At 44.0% G+C, this 24,472-nt stretch overlaps 1 protein-coding gene across 1 annotated transcript in view; it reads left to right on the top strand.

Annotated features, from left to right (window-relative positions):
- The window catches only part of EPHA4 (EPH receptor A4), a 158,319-nt gene that overhangs the window by 49,268 nt on the left and 84,579 nt on the right, over positions 1 to 24,472 (top strand). Inside the window, exon 4 of the mRNA XM_086943736.1 lies at positions 20,813 to 20,968. Coding sequence (XP_086799862.1) covers positions 20,813 to 20,968 — 156 coding nt within the window. The remainder of the gene's footprint in view (positions 1 to 20,812; positions 20,969 to 24,472) is intronic.

Here is a 24,472-nt window from a genome sequence, read left to right as displayed (position 1 = left end):
GCCAGGATTGGCTCGGGAGTTTGGAGCCCGCCAGCCTCGAGGAGAGAAGACCATCAAGGAGGACGTTGCGGTCGCAGGTAAGTGACTTTAATTTTTTTTTTTATAACCCACCCTCCTCACCACCCTCGGGACATGCTAACCGCCACTGCAAATGGGTAGGGAGTCCATTTAAGGGCTGTGATGCTGGCTGCATTTTGTACAAGTGAATTAAAGCCTGGTATGCACCGGAGGCTAGGCCAATTTCATGCCTGTGTGATTGTTATATCCCAATTTTCCTCACATTAGAAATGCAGTTGACATCCTGGGTAAGAAGCAGAATGTGCTGATGGTTGAATGTGGATCAGTGGTGGTGGAAGCGAAGGCCAGGAATTACCTTGATTTCAGAAACAGGAACAGTACCGAAGACTCCAGGGTGGGAGAAAGCAGGGCCGCTTCATTCCTGCAGCGGAAAATGAAGTTACTTGGTGATTGACGTCCACAAAGACTCCAGTTAATTTTTAAAGCATTCCTGTGTGCCAACCGTAGCTGGGAGGTTAAGAGATCATGGCAGACAGCGCAAGGCATCTGATGGCGGGGTAGGATTCTCGAATCCGAGTCCATCACTTTGTTCCATCTTTCAAGAGGACCATTCAGATCGGGGCAGACAATCGGGCAGTGTTTGGAATCCACCTAGCGAACACACTGGGATTGTTCATCCGGCCCACTGGGAGGGTACCTGTTTAAGGCGTACACATTGCTTGCATTTTCAAAGGTCAGGCAAGCACTGAGTGAAACAGGCTCTGCTCACATTTGTGGCATTGCCGCATTGTCCATTGGTATGCCCACTGTGTGTTGCCCCATGGCTGTAGAAAAGCAAGGATGTATACTACGGGTCCTTCAGTCGCAATTCTTTTTTTAAATTTTTTTTTTAATTGTTACATTTCTGTACACTCTAGAAAAAAGTGGTGTGAGGTATACAGTAGTGATCCAACATTGTTAGAAGCAGTGGTATGACGTAGTAGCTATCACAGTCTACCGTACAATGAAAGTTTGGCCAACCTTTCTGAATAAAGTGAACTTTAGAATTCCATGCGTGACATCTTCAAACGCTGGCAGATTGGGAAAAATATGAATGTTTTCCAGAGTGATCCCCACCTTCATGCGTCTCCGGTAATGCTGGAGGCCCACCATACTTATTCAAAAAATGTAAATTGAAATTGGATTTCAGAAGTTAATTGCCTGTTTGAAAACTCTGCAATTATCATAAAATACGCTAGCAATGAAGCGCATTAGCAGTTAGAGGGTGAGAATAATTTGAATGGATTTCATACCACTTCTCATTTTAGAGAGCTGCAACGAGACTGAAACATATTAACCCGCAAATGTCCCATGCTGCCCTTGTTGATGCTGCTGGCTCTTGATGGTCGCTGATGTCGATTTAACAAGGAGCTGTGGTTTCTCATTGTGCATCGGTACTTGGCCGCATCTAGTATGGCCTTGTAGGTGCTAGGAATGCCAAAACATCCAAAATTAGGTGGCACTACTCTAGATCAGCAGTTAGCACAAGCTCACAAATTGCTGCAGGTATGGGATGTGTAGGAAGGCTAATAGGGTATAGGCTTAAATCTGGGAATGGGAATCCAAAAGCGTTACTTCTATTAAATCGCAAAATGATGGCTTTAAAGAGGAGACGTCTGCTTCAGGACTTTAGACTAGCGTGATGCACCACGTTGGGTGGTTGGAAAATGACACGAAACATATTCGATGACTGGTTCACACTTCCCCATAAGCAGTGCTCTTCGCTATGCTTGGAAGACGATTAGAGTAAAGAAACAATGTGAAATGTGACCCTGCACCCACTGTCACTTAAGCAAAGTTAGCTTCTTCACATTTGTAGAGTGGGAAAGTTAAGACTGCCCAACTGCAGAAAAGGTTGCCAGCTTTAGAAGGTAGAAGATCTGGACCATTTTCGCAAGTTTTTGGAAAACTGGTAAATGGTTGGAGTTTAAATCAAGAGTTAACGGTATCCATATTTGTAGTTAAACCATATGCAAGTTTTTGAATGTCACTCTTTTTTTGTTTGAAATCAGTTTATTGACTTTTTGAGAGGAAACAAAGACATGAAGAACTAAGCCTTCACACATGTATGCATCCGGTCAATAACAATGGTTCAAAATTATGCAAGAGTAAAGAAATGCGCAGGGCATTATAACTAATATGCACTATCACAAGTATACACGTCAGGCCCCTCGATAAGGCCACGTCAGGTACGAATTTATAAGAAATAGTTGCAACTGAATAGACCACAAAATAAGAGGGGAGGAATGCCCAATCCAATGAACAAATTAAGATAGGAACATTACAAATCTAAGCGTAGGAAGGGTCATTGTAATATATGTGTGTGGTGATACCTTCTCCTGAAGTTAGTGTGCAGATCTTTCTCGGGCTAAGGTATAGGGGAGATTATGAGCATGGCTGAGATTGTGCTAGTCGGTTGGGGAGGCTCAGCTGCTATTCATGCAAGTAGGCATCTCGTTTAAGGAGGTAGTTAGTCAATTAGCGCTTTGAGACTAGGAGATTTAAAGCAAGTGTGTTTTAAACGGGTGAAGTAGGTTATCAGAGGTTGCCATGTGTGTGTGTGAATTTCTTGTTGGAGTGGGACACTCTGTGGAAAAGAAGTTCTATGGCAATTATGTGCCAAAGGCATTGGAACCACTGGGCAATCGATGGGGCTGAGGCGTTCTCTAGTGGAGGGAAATGTGTTGCCAAGTTGCACCTAACGTGTGGGTCATTATGAGTAGCCAGTTGGCATCTGTCATGGCTTGTAGTGTCAGAGATCGAATGCCCAGGATCACTGTGTTGAATGAGTCAGGGAGTGGGTAGCCCACCACCCCTTTGATGTGGCTCAGGATCTCATTCCAGTAGGTTGCTATGAGGGGGGAGGATCACCAGATGAGAAGGAAATCGCCCATTGCTGAATTGCATCTCCAGTATACCGGACAAGTGGTTGAGTAAATAGTGAGCAAGTTGGCCAGGGTATACTACCACCACGCCATCAGATTATATGCCGTCCAGTGTTCGGATATGATCCTATACAGTTTGGGGATATCTTTGCAGAGCGTGCTCCACTGCTTCGGCAAGATTCCCTCTGTAGTATCAGCGTGCCATTGAGTTGGGTAGGAATGAGTCTTGGATGGTGTTGAGTGTTGGAGAACTTTGTAGGTGCAGGAGATCAAGCCCCTTGTTCCACTGAAGGACCAAACCAAAGTCCCAAAGGACCTGAGTGAATTTGTGGTCCCTTGGTTATTGGAAGGGAGGAGCGCCCAGTGTCTTAGTTGGTAGTATTGTACTCTAGATGACTCCGGGACCCGGAAGTCATGCTTACATTGCTCAAATGTTTTGATCCAGTTGTCTTCAATTAAGTCTCGGAGGGTGTGACAGCCCTCCTACCTCCAATCTACGAAGGATGGGTCTGTAGCGCTGGAGTGAACTCCGGGGTATGAACTTGTGGGGTGTTGGGAGAGGGGAATGTGGTAAGGTGGTAAGGCCTCTCTTGAGAGCAATTTTGTCCCAGATTTCACGGACCGTTTTCATGGGGATGGCTATGTAGGTGCTCTAGGGTCGAGCGTGTTTAGGAAGCCATGACAAGTCCCAAAGGGGTCTACAGGCCACGGCATGATCCATGTGGAACCAGTGCTTCTCGCTATCTCTCTCTCGGGCCACACATTCCAAAACCTATCATAGATAAGCTGCCCAATAATATTCAAGGAGATTAGGGCAATTTAATTTAGAAGAGGCTGCTTAAGAAAAGCTGAAAAGCTAAAAGAGGTACACTCACTTGGTGTGTTGCTGCAGGGTGATTACCCTGCTTCAGTGTGCAGCAGGATAGCCTACAGAGTTTTACAGCTGTGCAGCAATTGGCGTGCTATGTTAGCTAATAATCTATTTGCTTTATTCTTCCCTTTTCTTGACTCTCTCTTTTTAAATCAAGCCAGTTCCATCCAGTTTCACTCTTCATTATGTATCCAGGCAGAATTACTCGATGCTGGTGTTTACTGTAATCTCTTATTTAATTAACGTAACAGCTGACATGATTTCACTTTTCTGAGTCAATACTCCTCCGCTCAAGAGAGAACATATTCATGTGCCTGTGTGAGATGCTCAGGCATCTAGACACACCTTTATAGTTGCCAGGTTTATCTGACACTTAAGAGTCTGTATCCGCAAACAGGTACCTATTTCATCAAGCATATATATGTGGTTGGTTTTGTCAAGAAAAGAATGGGATCAGTTATTTTATCAAACACAACAATGGTGCCTGCACCCTTTCTGTCCTTCCGTTATCTGAAGCAGGAATATATTCTTTAAAATGAATCCCCATAAACTGTTTTTGATATAAATACAGAGTTGGGGAGGGGGGGGGGGGGGGTTATAGTCTGAGTTACTGTTCTCAAATATTTTTACACAGTCTCCTTCAAGTTCTGACGTTGATCATTTCTTTTACTGCTGTCTGGTGACATGGCAAGTGTGCCACAAGCCCTAAGGAAAGCTAGGGCATAGGGCCCCCATCCACTGATTTGGTAGTATAGGACAGTCACTAAATGAGGTGAATTATAACCACCTGGGAGAGTTCTAGGGCCATCCGCCTTCTTCACTGTTACTATTGCAAGGGCTAGGGCAAGATTGTCAGGAAAATGGCGCCCCAAGGAAAGAACTTCTAATTAATGTGTGCAACAATATCTTTTCCTTTCTATTTTTAAATTTTTCAAAAAACTGTTTCAAAATAAAGTAAAAGTTTTAAAGTTGGAAATTGTCAGGTGAAACTCAGTATACCGTTCCCCTATGTTATCTGCTTGTTTTACTTTTTTAAAGCAGCAGCTATTAATTCCTTAAGTGTGAGTGCACTCCCAATTTTCTTTATGCTTCCAAATGAAAATCAGGTCTTACTTATTTCATACACGGATCCTGCTATGCCGTATTCATAAACGCATAATTCAATTTAAAACAATGTAGGCAACTTTTTAAACTGTGTTTATTTGCTAATTGGAGTTTCAGCCCTATACCGCGTGACAGTAAGAGTTACCGTCCATGATTGTCAGCAATTCTTAAAGCAGTTCTTGATGCAGTCTGGAGGAGGTTCTTGTCGCCCATGAAAATCCCGTGAGATTGTGGGTGACAGTTGGCTTTAATTTGGCGTAAAATAAGTCAAAGTGAATAGTCAAATGGTCCTCCATTTTAATGGAATATGGTGTCACGTGGACCAGGACCTAGGGTTGAAACCAATTCTCCTAGGTTTTTGCACCAGTACCCTGTGCTAATTGTGCTGTCTGGTTTCGTAGGCGGTGGTTCACATAAAAAGATGACACAAAAAGTTTGGACGACACACACACACGCCCGATTATTGTCAGGGTGTGAAATATACCAGAGCTGGTTCTACTGACATGTCTGACAACTATTCCGCCATGAGGCTCCCCTTGCCAGCACGATTTACCCGAAAGGTGGCCTATTTCTGAGTCTTGTGTGCTTACACTCTTATCTGAAATAGTTTAGCCCAGGTTTGCCGAGGATCACAGCAATTGCCTCCAGGCCTCTCTTTTCACTCTGGGAGGATACTGGGGGTGGGGGTAGGGGGGCTTCTAAAGGAGGGTGTCCTAGTCCATTTTCAATTGGAGATAAGGGAGAGTGTGGTGTAAACAGGTTCGGCAGAGCTGCTAGTGCACATGAATGACCCCTTTGTATCTTTTGTCTTGTAGTCCAGCGACATTCCTGAGAAACCTTAATCTACAGCCCCCCCCCCCCCCCCCCCCCCACACACACACACATTACAACGTTTTTAGTATCGAACCCTAAAAATGTGCTAAAAACGATATGGCATCTTTACATGTTTTTTTCTAAATAAAACCATTTTCTGAGATTGCCTGATAATGTATAAAAACTAGGCAGAATAAAATATAGCTAGCTCAACACCATCACTTTATAAAAGCATAAAATTGGCTTCCCACAAATCCCTAATGTCGCTTTTTTGGGGAAAGTAAGACTGTTTGCTCATACATAGGTTGTTGCAACATGTACGTAAAATTGCCACCCGTAATCACGTTTTAAATGCAGGCTGAGTAATATTTGAATATGTATGCATTTGTCGAAACACTAACTCATCAACTAGCGCGAGCCTAATGAAAGGTTTCAGCTGGCAAGTAAAAATCTTAACTGCAACGAGTTCCCTTAGGTGGATTAATACCACTGGTGTTTACAAAAGTCTGGCTTTAAGTAGTCTGGGTCCGCCCGGTCTCAGACTCAGTAGAAATTAAAAATGGATCCTGAAATGGGTGACTGTTGAGCTACTATGGCGGGTTATTGTCCTTAACCTTACTAGTAAACAGATCGATTTTTAAACAATGTATGTAAAAACATTAAGGTAATCCATGTCAGCTCCTGTTTACATGTCACATGTTTGACATAATCTTGGATTTCCTAGTGATGTTAGCTATTTCCACGATGTTGCATTTTTTTATTTTTTTTCCATGTAGCATATTACTCTTGTATAGCGCTTTATGTTAAACAGCCAATGATCCCTGACAAAGCCAATAGTCCTGGCTGGCTATAGGGTTACGGCACTTGTTGTGTTGTACAGCTGAATGCAATTATAGAAAGCTTATAGAGGCACCAAAATGCTGGTTGTGTGGCACACTGTGTGAAGCACAGACATTTAGTTTAGGTGTTTCAGTCACGCCCATAATCACGTAGGCCACACCCCCTTTGGAGATGTATGGTTGCATCCCTGCTTCTGTTTGCCAGTTGCTGAATGGTTGAATGAACCCACTTTGCTTTCTTTTGAGCTATTTCACATCAGGTAACCACCCTGGCACTTCCAGCTCTGTAGGATCCATTGACTAATTCTCATTAGTAGAACCACTGAGATGATTGCACGAACTCGGCAACCCATGTTTCTGCAGCAAGACTTACCATTGCTCTGTGTTGTTTACTTGGGACAGATGCAGCAGTTCACAGACCATGTGCCAGCAGGTTTGTGTTATGAAAATGAGGTCCAATTTTGATAGGATAGCAGAGTCCGGTGAACTTCTCGAAGGTGCACAAATGTGCCTAGCAGCCAATAGAGTCCCTCTTCATCTTCCTTCTCTTCTCTGATACCTATTTGGTGTGTAGTGTGAGGAAGCAGACGAAGGTCAAATCGAGAAGGAAAAATAAACGTTTTACAGCACAGTGTTTGGCCAAGCTGGTCTTGAGTCAATTAAACAGTAGCGTTCGCTGTGCTTGCTGATATGGACGACAGATTTCTTACAGGAGACCCAAAACGATATAAAAATAGTGCATGGTGTGTTTCTCAACATGACTGGTATTTTGTAAGTCTGGAAATTGACTTACAAACTAAAAGGAATAGCGTTTATCATTTGGTTCTCCATGCTGTAGACACTAAATGTTAGTGAAAAGTTCAGGAAGCAATCTCCCTGGCACAGCACGTCTCAAAAAATGGTTAATCTAGCAGCAATTTATCATTTCTAATTCATTGAAAGAAAGGCTTCTTGTGTTTCTGTGACCATGCCAGCCTTTGAAAACTGTAGCTCCATGGAAACCAACAAGCTTGTCGCACCTAGCTCTCCATTGGCATTGACCACATTGAGACAATTGCTGCAGCACCAGTTTGCTCCAGTCTGGCACAAAGTGTACACACTATTTCACGTGCCATGTTTAAAATTAAAAAGGTTTCAGTAGATTTTGCTTGGGCTGTTGTCTTCCCTCAAGCCCCTACCGCCGGCGGCCCCTCCGTTTGAACTGTGGCGCATCACCCAACTGGTTAAAATGTCCCAGAGTTGAAAAATACAATTGTAATAATGTTGGTTTCAGCCAGACATGAGCATTTTGAAACCTCTTACCCAGCTTTCTTAAGACAGCTGGGTTAGATAGAGTAAGTGCAGGGCTCAAGCGCCCTTAGGAGTGGCGAGTGAGGCCACTTCCACTAATCAGGGCGCTGTTCTCATATCATGAAAGCAGCACCGGGATTGGTTAAGGCAATTCTCATGGGTTCACGCTGCACTAGGAAGAGGTGTAGCGAGGAAGGAGTGGCAGTCGGATTTGTCGCACATAAGTATTTTTCACCTATTTGCCCACCCAACCACTCTCCATAGATGCCAGCCGCCACTGGCCCCCACCTATAATTCTCTCAATTTATTTTTCAGATTTCACTGCCATTGTTATTTCGATTTAATCCTGTATAAATAGAACTTGCAGGCATAGGATACTGAAAAGTGAGAGGCTTCGGTTCAGTAACTTTAGTGCAGATTTAATTTCATAATCATTGCCTTTTTCATAGAGCCTGCCTTACACGCTGAAGCGAGGTGCAGTGGACATACCCTGTCAAAGCGTTCAACGGAACTGGTTCTTCAACATATAAGAACCCAATGTCACGGTCGCCATGATGCAAGGAATGTTAGTTGTGTCTAGTTGTGTTGACTTATTTGGTTTTAGAGGCAAGACTAATTCTGTCTCCATTCCTCTAATTCTGGAGAGGAATATGGTTCTCCATCAGATTTTCGTTCTTGCGTTTTTCATCTCATGATTGGTTGTCAGAGATACATATCCCCCTGTGTAACCGCACACCATCCATTGTCTGTATTTGGCATCAACTATTGTCAACAGGAAATGAGGGTCACCTCATGAGGCGTGATCACCCATCAGCTCCGCAAAAGGTGAGTTACAAGGTGAGGAGTCACTGTCCTCATTGATAATGTCACCAGTAGAGAGATCCACCCTCGCACAAGCCGTCAGTGTAAATCAGGCGAACTTGAAAGGGTGGCAGAATTTACCTGCGGGCCTTTCTGGCACACTGCCTTTTCCCAAGCAACAGAAGCCCGACACAGAATGCAGAGGGCTGCCAAAGTACACTGGACCTGTAACCGAGCACTGCACCCCCAGGTGGGGAGTTTAATGTCTCCGTGATCAAGTGCCCGCGCCCTCTAAGAAGCGAACCAGACATGCCGCCTCGCAGGGATTTGACACTGTCAGGGCTCATATCCGGCTCATGAATATGGAAGCACATCTGATTTCTTACTTTATTTCCTCTTTTGACAGCTCCCTCAAGCGTTGTGTTCTAGCCCTATAGTATTGCCTTGGAAATGCCAAAGCTCTGCATCACTCTTTGTAGAGAGCATCCTTATGTTTCAGACAAGAGTGCATCTTTGTATTTCTGATTTACAATTTTCAGAAAAAGAAGCCCCACTAACTCCTTACTGTATAAGCAATGTGTTATGGCGTCTTTGGAACAAATAACACGTGCATATCTCCCCATGCGAAGTGAGTGTTGTTATTGTGCAAATGTGTAGTACTCAGTCCATCAACTTCAGAAGCTTGAGATGCTCGGTGGAATTTCAGGGATGCAACATGTTTGCCTTCAATTTATGCACAAATGTCTTCTGTGAATTTATGAATCCAGGAATTTTCACTAGTCATATAAGTCCTGAGACGTTAGTGATCACAGAGGATGCATGAGTCTGTAGGTCATGTGCGATGTGTGACCTGCCAAATTCTGACCATTAAATGACTGTAGTGCTTTATTCATTATAATGGTTTATATCCTGCAAGGCAATGCAAATTAGCGTGGGTACCCTGGGGCTCTCTCACTGCAGAACACGGGTGTACTCAAGCAAGGCAGGCCTATTATTAGTTGAGAAAGTCATCTCTAAACTGCAGCACCGAGGAGCATTAATGTGGGTGTAGTCTGTAAATAAGGATAATGATTTATCCCTGTATTGTAATTGTCCAACCTTTCTCGTGCGTGGTGGCACAAGGGAAAAGTCACGCCAGGCAAATCAAATTGAATCTTTTGACTGATTGACCAGGGGAGTAGGTAATGAAAGAGTGATGGATGGGATCTGCATAGGCTTCAGTGCAGCCTTTGTTACTCTTTCACACAGAAGACTTGTAAACAAGCTGAACAGCCTTGGGATGGAAGCCATTTTGGTAAATTAGGTTAGGAACTTGCTAAATGATAGGTACTCGAGCCAGTTCTCTGGAAATGGGTGCTGTAGCCCCTGCCCCCATTGGTGTCTTTACCATGCTAACTGTGATGTGATTGGTTCTTATACAGAAGACCTTTTTCGTATTCCTTGCTGTTTTCTTCAGTAGTACTGATGTCAGTCCACACCCCATTGCTTTTCTCCTTTTATATCTAACCCCCAAAACAGTCACATTTGCACAGTCTCCTTAATGTATTGAATCTGTCATCATGGTTTTTGTTACTGTGCTGTTGTTGTGCGCTATTATCTATTGAGTCTCGCCTCATATGTTTATGGTGTTCCAGATTCACTGGATTCGCTCATGACCATGTAAACGCTCTGACACCTTCTGGTCTACCTAGCGCTATACATGACTTACAAATAAATAAATGTACGTATTGAGATCACCTTCCATTCGAAAGTGAAACTTCCCTATTCCATCTTAGAACTCCTCGAAATGGTCCAGTATGTTCCACAATATCAATCTATTTCTATCCCAGAACCACAAGCTTCTACCTATGCCTAACCTCCATTACAACATCTCTCCTACTCAATCCCAACAGTCTATTTTACACAATGATAAAAAGTTCCCTTACGTTTCGCTTCGAAGCAACACATATTATAATCTCCGAGCACCTCCATCCCATCGCCATCTCATTCATCTTCAAATCTTTCCTAATAATCCCATATCTGGGCCTCTAGCTCCTTGGTCCTCATTCCATTAAGACTAAGCTGTTCCTACTACGATGCCAGAATATTCCTTCACTCCAGTAGCAGGTTACCCATCTACTTCTTGCTACTGTCTTTCGTCGTCCCCATTCTCAAAGCTACATCCCGTTGAACCCTTCCAGTAGCCAAAGTTCCCACTCTCAAAGTCCTGACCCTCCTTAAGGTGATTCTGGAAGAGGCAACATGGGTTTAGTGGGGGGCGCGGAATCAGCTGTAAAACTGCAGGGCTTCTACCAGCATGTGACAACTGACGGTACAGAATCCCATTCACTGTGTTTTTAATGCCTGATCAAGAAATGCATACTTTCATGTTCAACCATTCGTTCATGGCCGAAAACAACATTGTATGAATATGTAGTAAAGACAGTGCATCACGACTCATGAATACTTAACCAGCACACTGTTGGGTCTGACCATGTATGGGGGTGGCCTAACGGCCAGAGCTACTGACTTAGGAACTGGGGAACCAGGTTTGAGTGCTGGCATTGGCTCAACATCCTGAGATTCTGGGCAAATCACTTAATCTGCATCTGCCCAAAAAAATACTGAATCTGACCTTGTGTATTATAATCTGGTGTTCATATAAAGCTCTCTAATACCCTTGAGCCAAATTCATGCTATATGAAAACTGCAACAACAAAAAATAGATAGATATATATAACAGACAGACAGACAGACAGATAGATGCCGACGTTTATAAAAATGTAAAAGTGCGAAATAACTGATCATTTTTTCCGGTTCGATACCAAGTTGTGATATTGCTTATAATCCTCAAATGTGGAATGAATCAATACTTTATGTAGGCTACCATGTCTGCTGCATCAGAGGCCAGCTCAGATGGAAGCAACTTATCAAAAATGTATTGCTCACGCCTAATTGTCTGAGGTAATTAAGATCCTTGCTGTAATGCAGACTGATTTCTGGGAGCCAGTTCTGATTAATAAACTCCCAGGCGGGTTAATGATTGTTGTAAAGATGCTGAGCTGGAACTATTTGCAGATATGCTGAGCAACTACCTGAAATTAGTTTTCAACAAGGCTGTACTCTACTTTGCTGCGAGATTTGGCTCGTTGTTAGCCCGAGTGATAGACTGTGGGTTTTTTTCACAGTCAGTAGTGATGTGTTATTTGTCTAAGCTGGACTTTGATCCCGTGCAATCTTTCTAATAGTGTGCCTTTTTGCTTCTGAAACCTGGTTGCCAGGCTGGGCAATTGCAGACGTTTTTGGAACCTTGTAATCAATAAGCAAACGACCACCATAAAAACGCCATCCTGAATTATGAGGCCTGCCCGCGCCCAGGTCGCCCCCTGGAAGACCACCCATTTTTTACAAGGCCTTCTCAGTGTGTGGCAAGTTGAAAGAGGAGGAGGAAAGAGGCATCCCCAGGAAATACAAAGCTGTTTTAAGTTGTATTGAGTAATGCTTTTTACTAGGAGGCAACTGAGCTCTAAAGACTAGTTGATCAAGATTATCAATAGACTTTGCCTTGACTGGGAAACCACATGGTAGTTTTGCAGGGAAGTGAAGGGTCATAAAAACGCCCTTTGCAAGGCATCAACCATGTAGAGGTATGGCATCTTCTATACACTCCTGTGATTTAAGCGTTTCCTGATACCAGCAAGTGTAGTGTAAACACTAGTGTAGAAATAATTATTTAGCAATGGTTTTCATAGATTGAATCTGCTGCCAGTTTCATGCTGGTGGCATGAAAAGGGACTTTTCCCTGAAGCCTGGGTTGATACCAGCTGTAGGGTGACACCCAATAATGATAATAAAGTTTATAATGCCAGGATTAGCGAGTGGGGGGTTGGGCATGAGCCTGTTAGAGAACGGCCACTGTGGTGCAGAGGGTGATGGCTGCACTGTTCGGTTGTGAGGGTACAACCCTTTCGTTGTGGATGGATTACTAAAGTTCATCACGTTGCCTTTGCATCCGGTTTGTTCTTTCAGGGGTACAGACAATGTTATCCAGCGCCTTTAGTTCCCATTCCCTCCGCCCCTCCCCCACTCACAAGCCTGGGAAGCAGAATGCCGATATTCTAATGCTGGCAGAATGGCTCAGTGAGTTAAAGATATGCGGTCATCTGCAGGTCACGAGCCGAATCATGGCAGGGCCAATGCAGCCTTTCATCCTTCCGAGGTGGGTATACTGACGCCCATTACATTGGATACGACGAGTACCTTCCGTTATCTCCAGCACTGAAACCTCTCAGCAATGCTGTATGAAGCAGGCTCTGCTTTCACACAGACAGCAGAGTTAAGATATCGATCTGTGTGTCCGTCAGCGCTTTCCATAGCTCCGGGAGTGTTTGTGGTGGCTGGCCTCAGGCTATGGGATTTGATTGTGTGGCCCTGCGCATCCCTGATCAGTTCGCACAGCACGCTCCTGGCAGACACTGACAGGCCCGTTCAACAGGTATTTCAGAACTGTGATTCGAAAACAAATAGCGACATTATTCGGTCGAGATAACTGTGCTTTGCTCCTTGTCGATGTGTGGCACGCCTGGAGAGGGACTGGATGCTGTCGGCGACTACATGGCCCTGCTTGGCCCTGGCGTGAACCCAGTCTTTCCAAAGACACTGCTGCCTCCTTGGGTTATTCTCTGTGCCTGTTTCTAAGAGGCCTGGTGTATCTGCGATGCTGACAGCATCAAGTGTGGGGGGAATGCCAATATATGTTTTCATTTCCGAGTAACCATTACTTTGTTTTTTTAATGGACAGTGAGGCGTAAAATGTCCTTTAAAAGAGTTAGCTACCTACCTTTTTGCAGGATCGCCCATACCTTTGTGGGACTGAACACATTCTTAATAGAGTGAGCAGAAAAACTCTCATTAGTACTTTACAGCATTGGAGCTATCCCAACTTTATTTATTTTTCTATATGAGTGTTTGCGAAGCAGACTTGACGTTCATCGTATACTTTTTGTAAATTTATTCTCTAAACATGTAAAGCGCTCTGATACCTCGGGTCTAGCCAGCGCTATATAAAACTCAAATAAATAAAATAAACACATCCAAAATATATATATTAGAACAAGACGTTGGTTCACTGTTGAATCATCTTTAGTGGGTGTCGGAAAAATGGCCATAAAGCGATGGGTGCTTTGACTTTCCAGGGAGGTCTGTGGAGATGGGCGAAAGAGGGCCATGTATCCAAATGCACATTAATCAGAACCACACAACATTTCACACTGTGAGGTCCAAGTGTTTCACGGGATTCTAATAAATTATTGGATGACTGGGGAGAAGGTTTGCCCTTTTCCCCCCAGTATTCCTGTTTCTAGGACCTGCTTGTAGTTTGTGACCCGTTAGGGGACACTGACGTGAATAATTACACTGGGACTGAGGAATTTAATTTCAGAAGAAGCCTCGTCTTTATGTCTGTTTTAAAATCCTATTATTTCGCCCTCCCTTTGCCCGGCAAACCAATTACACTTGTTCCAGCAGTGATCCGGAATTGCATTGTCCACTTTGAGACTGAGAGACCAGGGCCGGCTTTACGCTATTCAGCGCTCAGAGAAAGGAGAGTCCTCTCTGTTCAACTCCCAGGTCAAAAATACCAGTTGGCGCGACTGTCCAACCTCCAGACGAGCCGGACCAACATTTGAAGCAAGAAAGGTCTGCAGAGCAAAGACATTGGCGTGGTCAAGGCCTGTGGCTCAGAGTGCTGGACAAAGTGCCTGTGCACATGTTTCTAAACTATAATTATCACATGAACTCCTGTCCTAAAGAAACCACAAGGACATCAAAAGGAAGGAAACGGATAGGAATGTAGCTGTGTTATTCTTGTCGCTGCCAGTGCTTTTCCCACAGTGTCCTGGGAGGAGCGGGTCAGCATGGAATGACTCTGTGGCTCAAAGTTACTGAAAATTGCAGTTTACTGTTCATCCACATAGATAATTAAAGGAATAATCAAAACGCATAAGCATGTAAAAAGTTGCCTGTGCAGAACATTTCAACATCTAAATTCTTGGTGTAAAGCGGGTTCAGGCCAGCGATAAAATGTCTTCTGTGGCAAAAAGGACGAGGTCGAGAACAAGAGCTCTTTCCTGCTAGAAAAAGAAAGCATCAACCTGAAACAGAGTTTTGCGGACACGCACTTTTTGTTGGTCGGTTGAATAACGAGACACCCGCGTGTGTGCGTGATCCGAGCGGGCTGAAAAGAAGGCGAGGCACTTAAAAAAAGAACTAATTAAAGCAACGCTGAAGAAACTCGATTCAAAGGCTATATTGCACATGTGAACTAATCTTCCCACAATGGCATCTTTCTAAAGCGGCGCAGGAGCGCTATTCACATCGCATCCCTCCAACAAATCCCCTCCAGAAGAGGAGAAGGGAGGATTGCTTTAAGTATGCTGCAAAGACTGCCCTATGAGGGGGGAGTGTGAGGGGTGCGGGGGCAGAATTCCATCATGACAATTCTGTTGAAGAATCCCACTCCCAATCTACAGGCGACTTGATTCATGTTCATTTGTATCTTGCATCTCCACTCGCTAAATTAGGTATCTGGGGAATATTCATGGGCTCTGACCTTCAACTTTTCAAGTCTAAATTGCATGTGCCATGTTTTTTAATTCATGTCACTGGAGTTAAAAAGTTATGCCCGAGCTTCTGGTCAACTCTGTAACTTATGTCAGGTAAGGAAAATGAGTACAGAGAGGGGCCACACAGGTGCCACTGTACGAAAAGTGTCAGGGAAGGAAATATTGGGCTTACAAAACTCAGAGGTCTGAGGGTGGACGTTTTAAGTGAATATTTACAGAGCATAATTAATCTCTGCTGCATATTGGACAGGTAGAGTGAGACATGGGTCCAGTGCGCACTGTGGCACAGGTCTCGGGCTGCACCTCACTGACACGACATAAGTTGGCCGAGCCCTGTCTGGGTCCTTATGTTCCCAGCTGGAGGGGACCTGGCCTAGACTGTTCGTACTGCGACGGGACCAAAACTGCTTGGCATATGGTTGTCTCTGTCTGGATTGGCTGGACCGTGGAATTAGTGACTGCTAGTGGCTGAGAGGAACTCTTTCAGTCTTTCCATCACCTTCTTGTTTGCTGCATGCTTAACAGGAGTTCTATGTTTAGGAGAGCCTCGGTAGCCCAGGGGGCGTGTCTGAGGTCCACCCGGACCCAGCAGCAGCTGGTTGAAAGATGTGCTTATTAGAGGGTTCTCAGAAGAGCCTGACTTTCAGCCTCTTCATGACAAAGTGTGGAGTGACACAGAGTCAGGCGAGACCTTTGCCCTCTCCCAGCTCACTTCTTCTTTTACCTTCTTCCTGCTTTCACTTAATAGAGGCAGATATTACAAACAGTTTATATCTGTGGTTCCCTTTCATGGCACATGATTCGAAATCAAGTCCACCAGGCAATGGATTTGTTGTGGTCTAAGCACCTTAAAGATGATGGACTTAAACCCAACAAGTCTCAGCGACAGTCGTGCGCAGGAAGAGATGATGGGAAAGGTTTCCTGATGAACGTAACTGCGAGTGAGTTATAAGAAGACGCAGTCATGCATTGCGTGGGTGGTATGGAAGAGCGGTGTACCCAATCAGCCATTGCGCGTTGGATGACGCAAGGCTTGGCACGGATCAGACATTGCTCTTTTGAAGGCTAGATACAGAGGGCTTATCTGACACCGCTGGCTAGGACACAAGACTTTGATCAGACATCAAACATTGTTGTTATCCCCTCGTGTGTTCCTCTTTAGAAAATATTAGGAATGTTATAAACTGACAAACATTTTTGGACCCCCTTTAATACAAATTATCTATTCATTTGAACTGAGTCAGTTCCAGCTGAAACCTTTTCTTTTTAGCAAATTGTCCATCTTTACATGCGTTTCTGATCTAAAACCTGCTGCTGCAGACGCCTCACCTTTGAAGCTGCTGGTACAGTTACTGTTTTTTTCTTTTTCTTTTGAAGATTGGCAGTTTGTGCATTTTTATAAAACAAAACATATTTCAGACTCCGGCACATAAGGAGTTTGCTGAGCTTGTCTTTGAGTTCTGCGACGCAGATGCAGGGGACCCTTCTGCTGCTTTTGGCCTGCCTGCCTGCCTGCAGATTTGCCCATTTTACACAAGCTGTTCTTGTTCGCTGCTGTTGGTATTTGTTTTGAGGGACTAGTTGGATTTGATGCAGGGATTCTGGGCTTGACCCGAGTGTGTCTTTTCTGCTGAGCTTCGGTCTCTGGTTTTAATTGCTCCCCCCAAGGCCGCTGCAAGTGAAGCCGGGCAGCACCTTGCAAGCTGAACCTCATCTAATTGTGTGTTTTGCAGTGTTAATCTTTTCTGGATTCACATGCTGTCCATAAATATTAGTCAGCAAAAACCTGTTCACTGTAAGATTCATCTGTACAGTCGGGGGGGGGGGGGAAGTGAGAGTGGAGGTTCTTGTGCGAACTGTCCAAGTCTTGCAAAGTGACAGGCATTCTCCTGGTCAGACCTGATTGTTCACAAGTTATAGTTTGTGGAACATATTTTTCTACCGTGCACATTGTGTAGTGGCTATACGCTTGTGGGATACACTGTTACCACCTCATATTTCCTTTAGTATATAAGGCAGTGTAAATACTGTACGGCAAGTACATTTCCTATAGGCCCGCTTGTGCCTGCACCGAGTAAATAAGGCTGTTATTTGGCCATTTAGAACGTTGTGTAATAACGTGCAAAAGCACAACATCACAAATAACGTTTGCAATGCTTATCAGGTATGTTTTGGTGCCTGGTTAACACATCTTCGCTAAAAACTGGGGCATAGAGTACAGAAATAGATTTTGCTCATGTTTTGACTAGGAAGTTAGGCCAATTAGGTGGTAAGTGCCCTGAAAACAGGAATGAGCACAGTTAATGTTCATCACCTAATTGAAATAAGTGTTAAATAGGAGAAAATGCAGTTTGCACACGTCTCAACACTTAAGCTGTTAATTCTTTTGCACTGTTATCACATTTTCGTCGGATTTGAGAAAATATCCGCTTTTCCCATACAGTTATTGGCTGGTGTAAGTCATTTACACCACAGGGCTCTGAGGCGTCGGCTGTACAGCCTATATATCTGTGATCTTGGTTGTGGGTTTGTGTTCAGTCACAGGGGCCGTGTCTGGCAAACCATATGCTGAGGTCATGAATCGAGAAGAAGGCCAATGTGGGGGGAGGCTGTGCCTTTGAAATAACCATACACAGGGGTGGAACCTAAGAAGGAGAAGAAAGAGCGGGTGAGATATAGCATGGTTGGGTGACACCTTATAATGATATTAAACTTTATAATAATTATTAGGAATAGTCCGCCACTGATCAATCAGCTGGAAGGTAAAAAGAGGGTGATGGACGCCAAGTCATTCTTTGACTCTGAGCTGGTGTTGGGGTACGGGTAAATGGGTGTGCCTTGGTATGAGGAATATGCAAAGTGATATCCGAATTTAGGAAAGTACGAGCTGTGCTGAAAGATCTTCAATGATTGGGTAACGAGGCAACAATGGAGGATAAATTGGTTTTGACAGTTGTATGTCCTTATACCATGGTGAAAATATTGATCCACCAAAAGATCACAACCACTACTTTGGTCTACCACTATGTCTCAAGGTAAGAATATATTTACTATATTTTACTCACCAGCCAGATACCATGACAATATAGTGCTAGTTAATGTAGTGGAAGCAATTTTTCTGTACGGCAATATTTCTAACACAATATTGCGGTAGAGCACTGGTATTGACGAACTGCATTTGATAGATGAAGCTGAGAGTTGTGATCTAAGGATGCCACGTACTTGTTATATTTCAGTGTAAGTTTCAGTAAGACAAACTGAATGACTGAGGTGGTTGCTGTCCAATCTAATCAATACCGCCTTGTCTTCTAAGAGGGTAGTATGTAGAAAACAGGGTAGACATGTTTCGGAGCTTGACATCAATGACTGTCTTCTGCTCCTGATTAATTGCCTGGCTCACCAGCTGTTTTATCGTGGACACTTAGTCTCAGAATTGTTCCTGCTGTGTTGACGGCTCTTCTTTCTCTGTCATCTGATCTGGTTGCTGAGCATGTGGTTAGTGCAGCTCCCATCTGAGGCCTGCCCCCTTCCTATGCTTCTGGTAATGGATAGAGGCTGTTAAGAATGTCCTGCAAGCCACATGTTCTCGCAGTGGAGCATCCTGGCATCCAGCAGGGAATCACTCAATCACTGCAGACACGTTTCTGCTACAGCTGAAATGAGTGTAGCAGCCGGAATAGGACAGTGGGGTTTTGTAGCTTCTGTTTACTGTACCATCCACCATAAAGGTAGGTGGTAGGGAGATGAGATGAAGGCTCTGTAATCCAGTTTCCCTCTTCTCTGTTGGACCATCCAGTAATATAAGGAGAGATGGGTATTTTGCATGTCTGTTGGCTGCCTAATACATTAATATTACGTTAGTCCGTGTTTGCCATAGATGGTTAAGTCGCACTTCAGCTTTTTGAAAACAGACTCCAGTTGGTAGAGCCCTCCTATCTGAATCTTAAAGCAAAGACACTGAGGCAATGTCGGGAATATCAATGTCTATTATGGGGTACTGTGGCACTGTCCTTGCTACCCCTATCCTCAGGGGGACGCAAAGTCATCATCAGGATCTTAAAGTGGGAGCCATGTTTGCTTAATTTGGTTTTATACTCTGTGCCCTTCTTCCAGGCCCCTAAACAGCAAATTTAAGGCAATGGAGGAGCTAAAAGTGGGGCTAGGGTTCACTCCTGGAATTCCCTTGAGATTCTGAAGGGAGATGTTTTCACTTCCTCCACCCCAGTATCAAAGTACTTTGATGAATCAACCAACATGGTCAGGAAGGCAGAGAAGTCCCACATAGACACATGCTTATAAAACAGGGGAGTATCAACAAAGCAATGGTTCCAGATCTGTCCAAAGGATCAGCAAGGTATGGAAGGCAATCAGCAAAGGGTAACAACAGACCAAACTAAACTTATAACAGAGGAGGCAAAGGGGCTGCAGTCACATTTTAACCGTAAGTTCTTTAGTCTTGGCAGTAAGCATGTATTACTCACGTTATCTTCTAATTTCCACTTTGAGAGAAGTAGATCCATTGAGCCTACACATATTGCAGGAAATGTTTTTCCAGCTTAGTAAATTGAAGGTAAACCTCAAGCAGGAGTGACTCAGGCTCAATATTATTTTCCTTGATAGCATGCACAGTTTTGCCGCACTGTTTGTTTAACAGCAGATAACACACCAGATGAAAGTGTGGCTTCTCCGTTCATGCAAGGGGAACTACAGTGGATCATAATTTTCTGCAGAAATAAAAATTGCAAATGAAATGTTTCTGCCACTGTGGATATCCTTTCTTGCCTTCTTCAGTATTTGCATGTTAACCTATAAAATGTCAAAATCTGCATGATATATTTTCTATCCTTGCCAAAAAAAATTCTCACTCTTGAGCTCTTAACCAGTGCTTTCTTTGCGCTCTCTGAATCGTTCATCAACATTTGTGCGTGGTGGGCCTTATGAACACTGACATAAAATTATGTTTGATGTCTTTGTTAAGACCAGGTACAAAATGGACAAACACCTAATGTCAGGTGATTCAGCTTGGTGTTGTCAGTCTTCGGGTGGAAGGTGTGCTGTTTGCTTGACATATGTATGTTTGTCTTTTTTTCTGTGTGGACGTGGGTGTGCACACGTTCCTAGATGCGATGACAGGAAAGAAGCATATTGTTTTCCTCTGAAGCATGCGTAGCTTCTTATTTCTCCTTGGCCTTTGCTCCCAAACGGATATCCATTTTCCAAGTTGTATAGCGGCTTGATATAGCATGGTTATAGGAGTCAGTAGAAACCATCTTGATGTTTGCATCTATTGCTCGGACCCAGAATACGTGTAGTCATGTCACTGCACACAAAGCTATGAACTTGTTCAAGTGAGTGTCTGAAGCTCTTGACGCAGAACAAAGACACTTCGTGATTTGTTTGTATTAGGCACATTTCTCCTTCCTCATTAAAAGGACCCTGGTGGTTATAATTTTGGTTGTGTCTCCTCTTGCTGTAGTTGATATTGTCAAGGTCTGATTTTATTGCTGTGTGCTGTGTAAATAACGCCTTCCATTCCTTTTCTCTTACCAGCCTGTAAAATTGGATACTACAAGGCCCACTCAGCAGACACCATCTGTGCCAAATGCCCTCCACACAGCTACTCCATCCGCGAAGGCTCGAAGTCCTGCACCTGTGACCGCGGCTATTTCAGAGCCGAAAACGACCCCGCTTCCATGCCTTGCACTCGTAAGTTTTCCTTTATATTTACAAGGGATAAACCAGTGGGTTCTAATCCGGAGAATCAGACTTTGTTGCACTAACTAACAATTTCACAGAATCAATCCTTAGCGAGGGAGGTCTCCTTTTGTGTGCAGTGTCCCTTACATTTTTGTTTGGCTTGCCATAGGGCCTATCAAGGACTTGGAGACCATTTCAAGTTGTGTGTAAAGGCAGCTTTTATTTAAATTTATCAGTGTGACCACAAAGAACCATAGAAGTAAGACCACGTCGGTTCTCCTTAAAGCTTACTCTTAGCTCCAGATAAGATTTAGAAGTGGCAACATTCTGGTCCCTTTTTATGGAAATTTTTCCTAAATTGATTTCCGTGGGAGTAAAAATGGTAATTCTCATTCCCAATCGGGGTATTTTTATGCAGACAAAATATATTTTAATGTTAAAATTGTCCATGTTGTTCCTGGTATTTCAAATAAATTAAAATGTATACTTTTACCCCAGGGTGGAAGCATGGTTAGACTCCTGAGCCTCTCTTATACACCATACTTCAATGTTTCAGAGCACTGTTGCATTTTTTTCTCTTGTTAGTCTTTTTGGCACGCTCGTGGGTGTAAAATATCTGGGAACAATTCTTCTTTGAAGTTCTCGCTAGCATTACAAATTGTTACATAATTCATCTAGGTTAGCCTCAGCACTCCAGTGCTGATGTCAAATGGCATGCTTTCATTTTGGCTGGCATATAGTATTTGTGATGAAAATGGCAGTTCTCACTAAGCCATATCTGAAGAGTTTACAGCAGTGAGAAGTTGGCCTTCATGTGCCAAGCTGAGGAACAGTGCCCAGCTACCTTTTGTAATATCTTCAGCAGAATCTTTTCTCACTGGAAACAAAATAAAAAACGCTTACAAACGTGTATAGTTCAAAAATATATATATGACTAAAAATGCGAAAAGATGACATTTGGGGTTATTCATGGGGAATATATATATTCATTAACTCTAAACACATTGTGAGCACCAAAACGTGGGGGCTTTTTCAGTTTTCGCCCTTTAAACCAGCCCTAGTTTCATCAACTTTCATCAGGTTTCATACTACTTTCTCACAAAAATGACAACAAAATAATCAAGTGTTGAAATCACGAACTCCAGGAAAGATTATGCCAAATTAAGACATGACTCCTCGACGTGAAGTGTGAGGGCAGAGAGTTTACCACTTTCCGAATCCCTCAATCAGGTTCCCCAGCAAAGGGCCTTTCTCTAGTTGTGTGGTGTTTGTATAAATGATACTTTCCTAAAGGTAAATACAAATGTTACAGGTGTTGCCTTTATTTGTAGATTAAAATCTTTATTTTGTAATTTTTGTCGATGATGGCTAGACGTCCCAGCAGCTTCCTAGGAAGCGCGGCCCTCGTGAAGTTGTGTTCATGAACTGGGGGTGTGAGGATTTCGCTGGATTGTCCTCGAGGCCGGCTTTGATTGTCACAGCAGTGTGTTTGCAGGGGATTACTGTTGCTTTTCTTGCCAGCTGAGGAGTTTTGAAACATGGGGTGGCCTAGAGATTGGTTTTCCTCATTGACCGTTTGATTTGTCGGTTTAACCCCCTCCTCTCTCACACACACAAACATGCTGCTGTATACGCAGGCCTGTCCTGTCCTACCCTCCCCTGTGTGGCCAAGCCTTGTCTTTGTCCATCACCGATGTTTATTCAGCAGGATGTGCCAGGCTGTGTGTTGACCATGCAATAGATCCTGGCAAGAGCAAGCAGAGGCATCGTGATGGCCTTACCAGCCCTCTCTGCACAGCATGGGTGAAGTCATGGCAAAACTGCAGCTCAGTTTGTGTGTAGAATTCAGTGATGCTGTGGGTAGGTGCATTTTCGCGGTACCCACACTGGTGATGTCAGACTCTATTTTTGCCCCTGTTGTAACGGTCTTCGTTTCTGTACACTGCTCTGATACCTCTGGATCCTGTTCTCACTTTACAAAACTCTCTAAATAATAAAACAAATACATTTTTCAGAACCACCTCCTTCCCCATTGACAAATCTAATGATGTATTCTCAGTCAATAAGTCGCATGAACGGAGAATACTCAGAGGAGACATTTATACTAATGTCTAAGGGAGCTCAGAAGTTGTCAGCGACTCTCAATAAGATTAATGAACCTTTTTATTTAACGTGTATTAATTCACTTCTGAAGTGTGTAATTGCTGTAAACATCAGCTGTTACTATTACCAAATTGGCTTAGTTTAATGACCTTTTGAAGGGCCAGGCTGGGTCTCACTCCTCTCCTCGCCTGCTGCCGTAGGGAACGTTCAGCTCGCTGAGCCACGCTGCCACGGAGGTGCCTGGCAGAGCCATAAACAACGCAGGCATCTTTCCAGCACCCTCGCAGGCGGCCATCGCTTCTTGCCAGTTGCCTCCACCAGGTGACCGTCTCCATTCCACTGCCCCGGGGGCCATCATTAGGGGGCCCCGCCTCTCTTCATTATGCTCTCTTTAGCCCCGCAATTCCCAGCCAGCCCTGCGTTTAGTACCCGGCCAGCGTGACGGCGCGCTAATGAAGAAATAAAACACAGCTTTGGGGATCTATTCTTCTCGCCAGAGATACTCTCTGCTCCAGTGGCCTGTAAAATCAGATTTCTGTTTACCTGGAGACCTGGTATTAGCCCAGATGAACGAAAGTATCATTTGGAGGTTTGGGGGCCCGCCACCTGCGATGGAAGAGTGGCCGCTTGTCCCCGCTCATTGTTTCCAAAGATAAAGACTTCTGATTTGAAGCCGTGTTAAAAAAAAATGCTGCACAGTCAAGATTGAGGCCTGTCTCTCCCTGCTACCTGAGCCCTTCGTTGTGCTGTGCTGGAAAGGGTATAAGGTGCAACTTTGCTGGCGCTCTGAGTTGCTTTTGTAGCATTGATTTCCCACAATTGTTCTTTGACTGCAGGGGAAGGGAAGTGTGTCAGGCGAGAACTCGGGCGCCATTGCTGTCCGTGGATTCGTTGCATCACATCCAATCATGGCAAGGCTAACAGAGTAACAGCCCGGATCTGGTCGGTTCTGTACGCAAACCATTTCCAACAAGTGCTTTGAGTGGGTAGGTGCTGGCAGGCACTGAGGACCTGTGCTTCTTTAGGTTGAAGGGGGTGGGGGTCGTACCTGCACTTCTCGTCACTGGTGCAGTCCATTTAGTGGGAGCATACTGTCACCTCTCAGTAGCAGATACATAGGGATACTAGGTACATGCACTTCAGTGCTTCCATTCCAATGAAGCACTGTCCCGACAAAGAAACAGGCAAAGATTGAATCTCATATTTAAGGACTCATTTGCAAAATATACTTTCTTAAGCAGAACTTCAAGTACGGCAATGGGTTAGGATCTAAACAACATGCTGAATTTTGAAATAAAAGCCTGGCTGCAAAAAAAAAAAAGATTTTTACATTGAATTCGATAAACTGTGCAAACGCTGTTAAATGCGTGGTAGGTAAGTGCCAAGTAAACAATACGTCCTAAAGCTGAA

The sequence above is a fragment of the Lissotriton vulgaris genome, chromosome 11 (genome assembly GCF_964263255.1).
Source record: "Lissotriton vulgaris chromosome 11, aLisVul1.2, whole genome shotgun sequence".
NCBI lineage: Eukaryota > Metazoa > Chordata > Amphibia > Caudata > Salamandridae > Lissotriton > Lissotriton vulgaris.
This window is presented reverse-complemented; position numbering and strand designations above follow the sequence as displayed.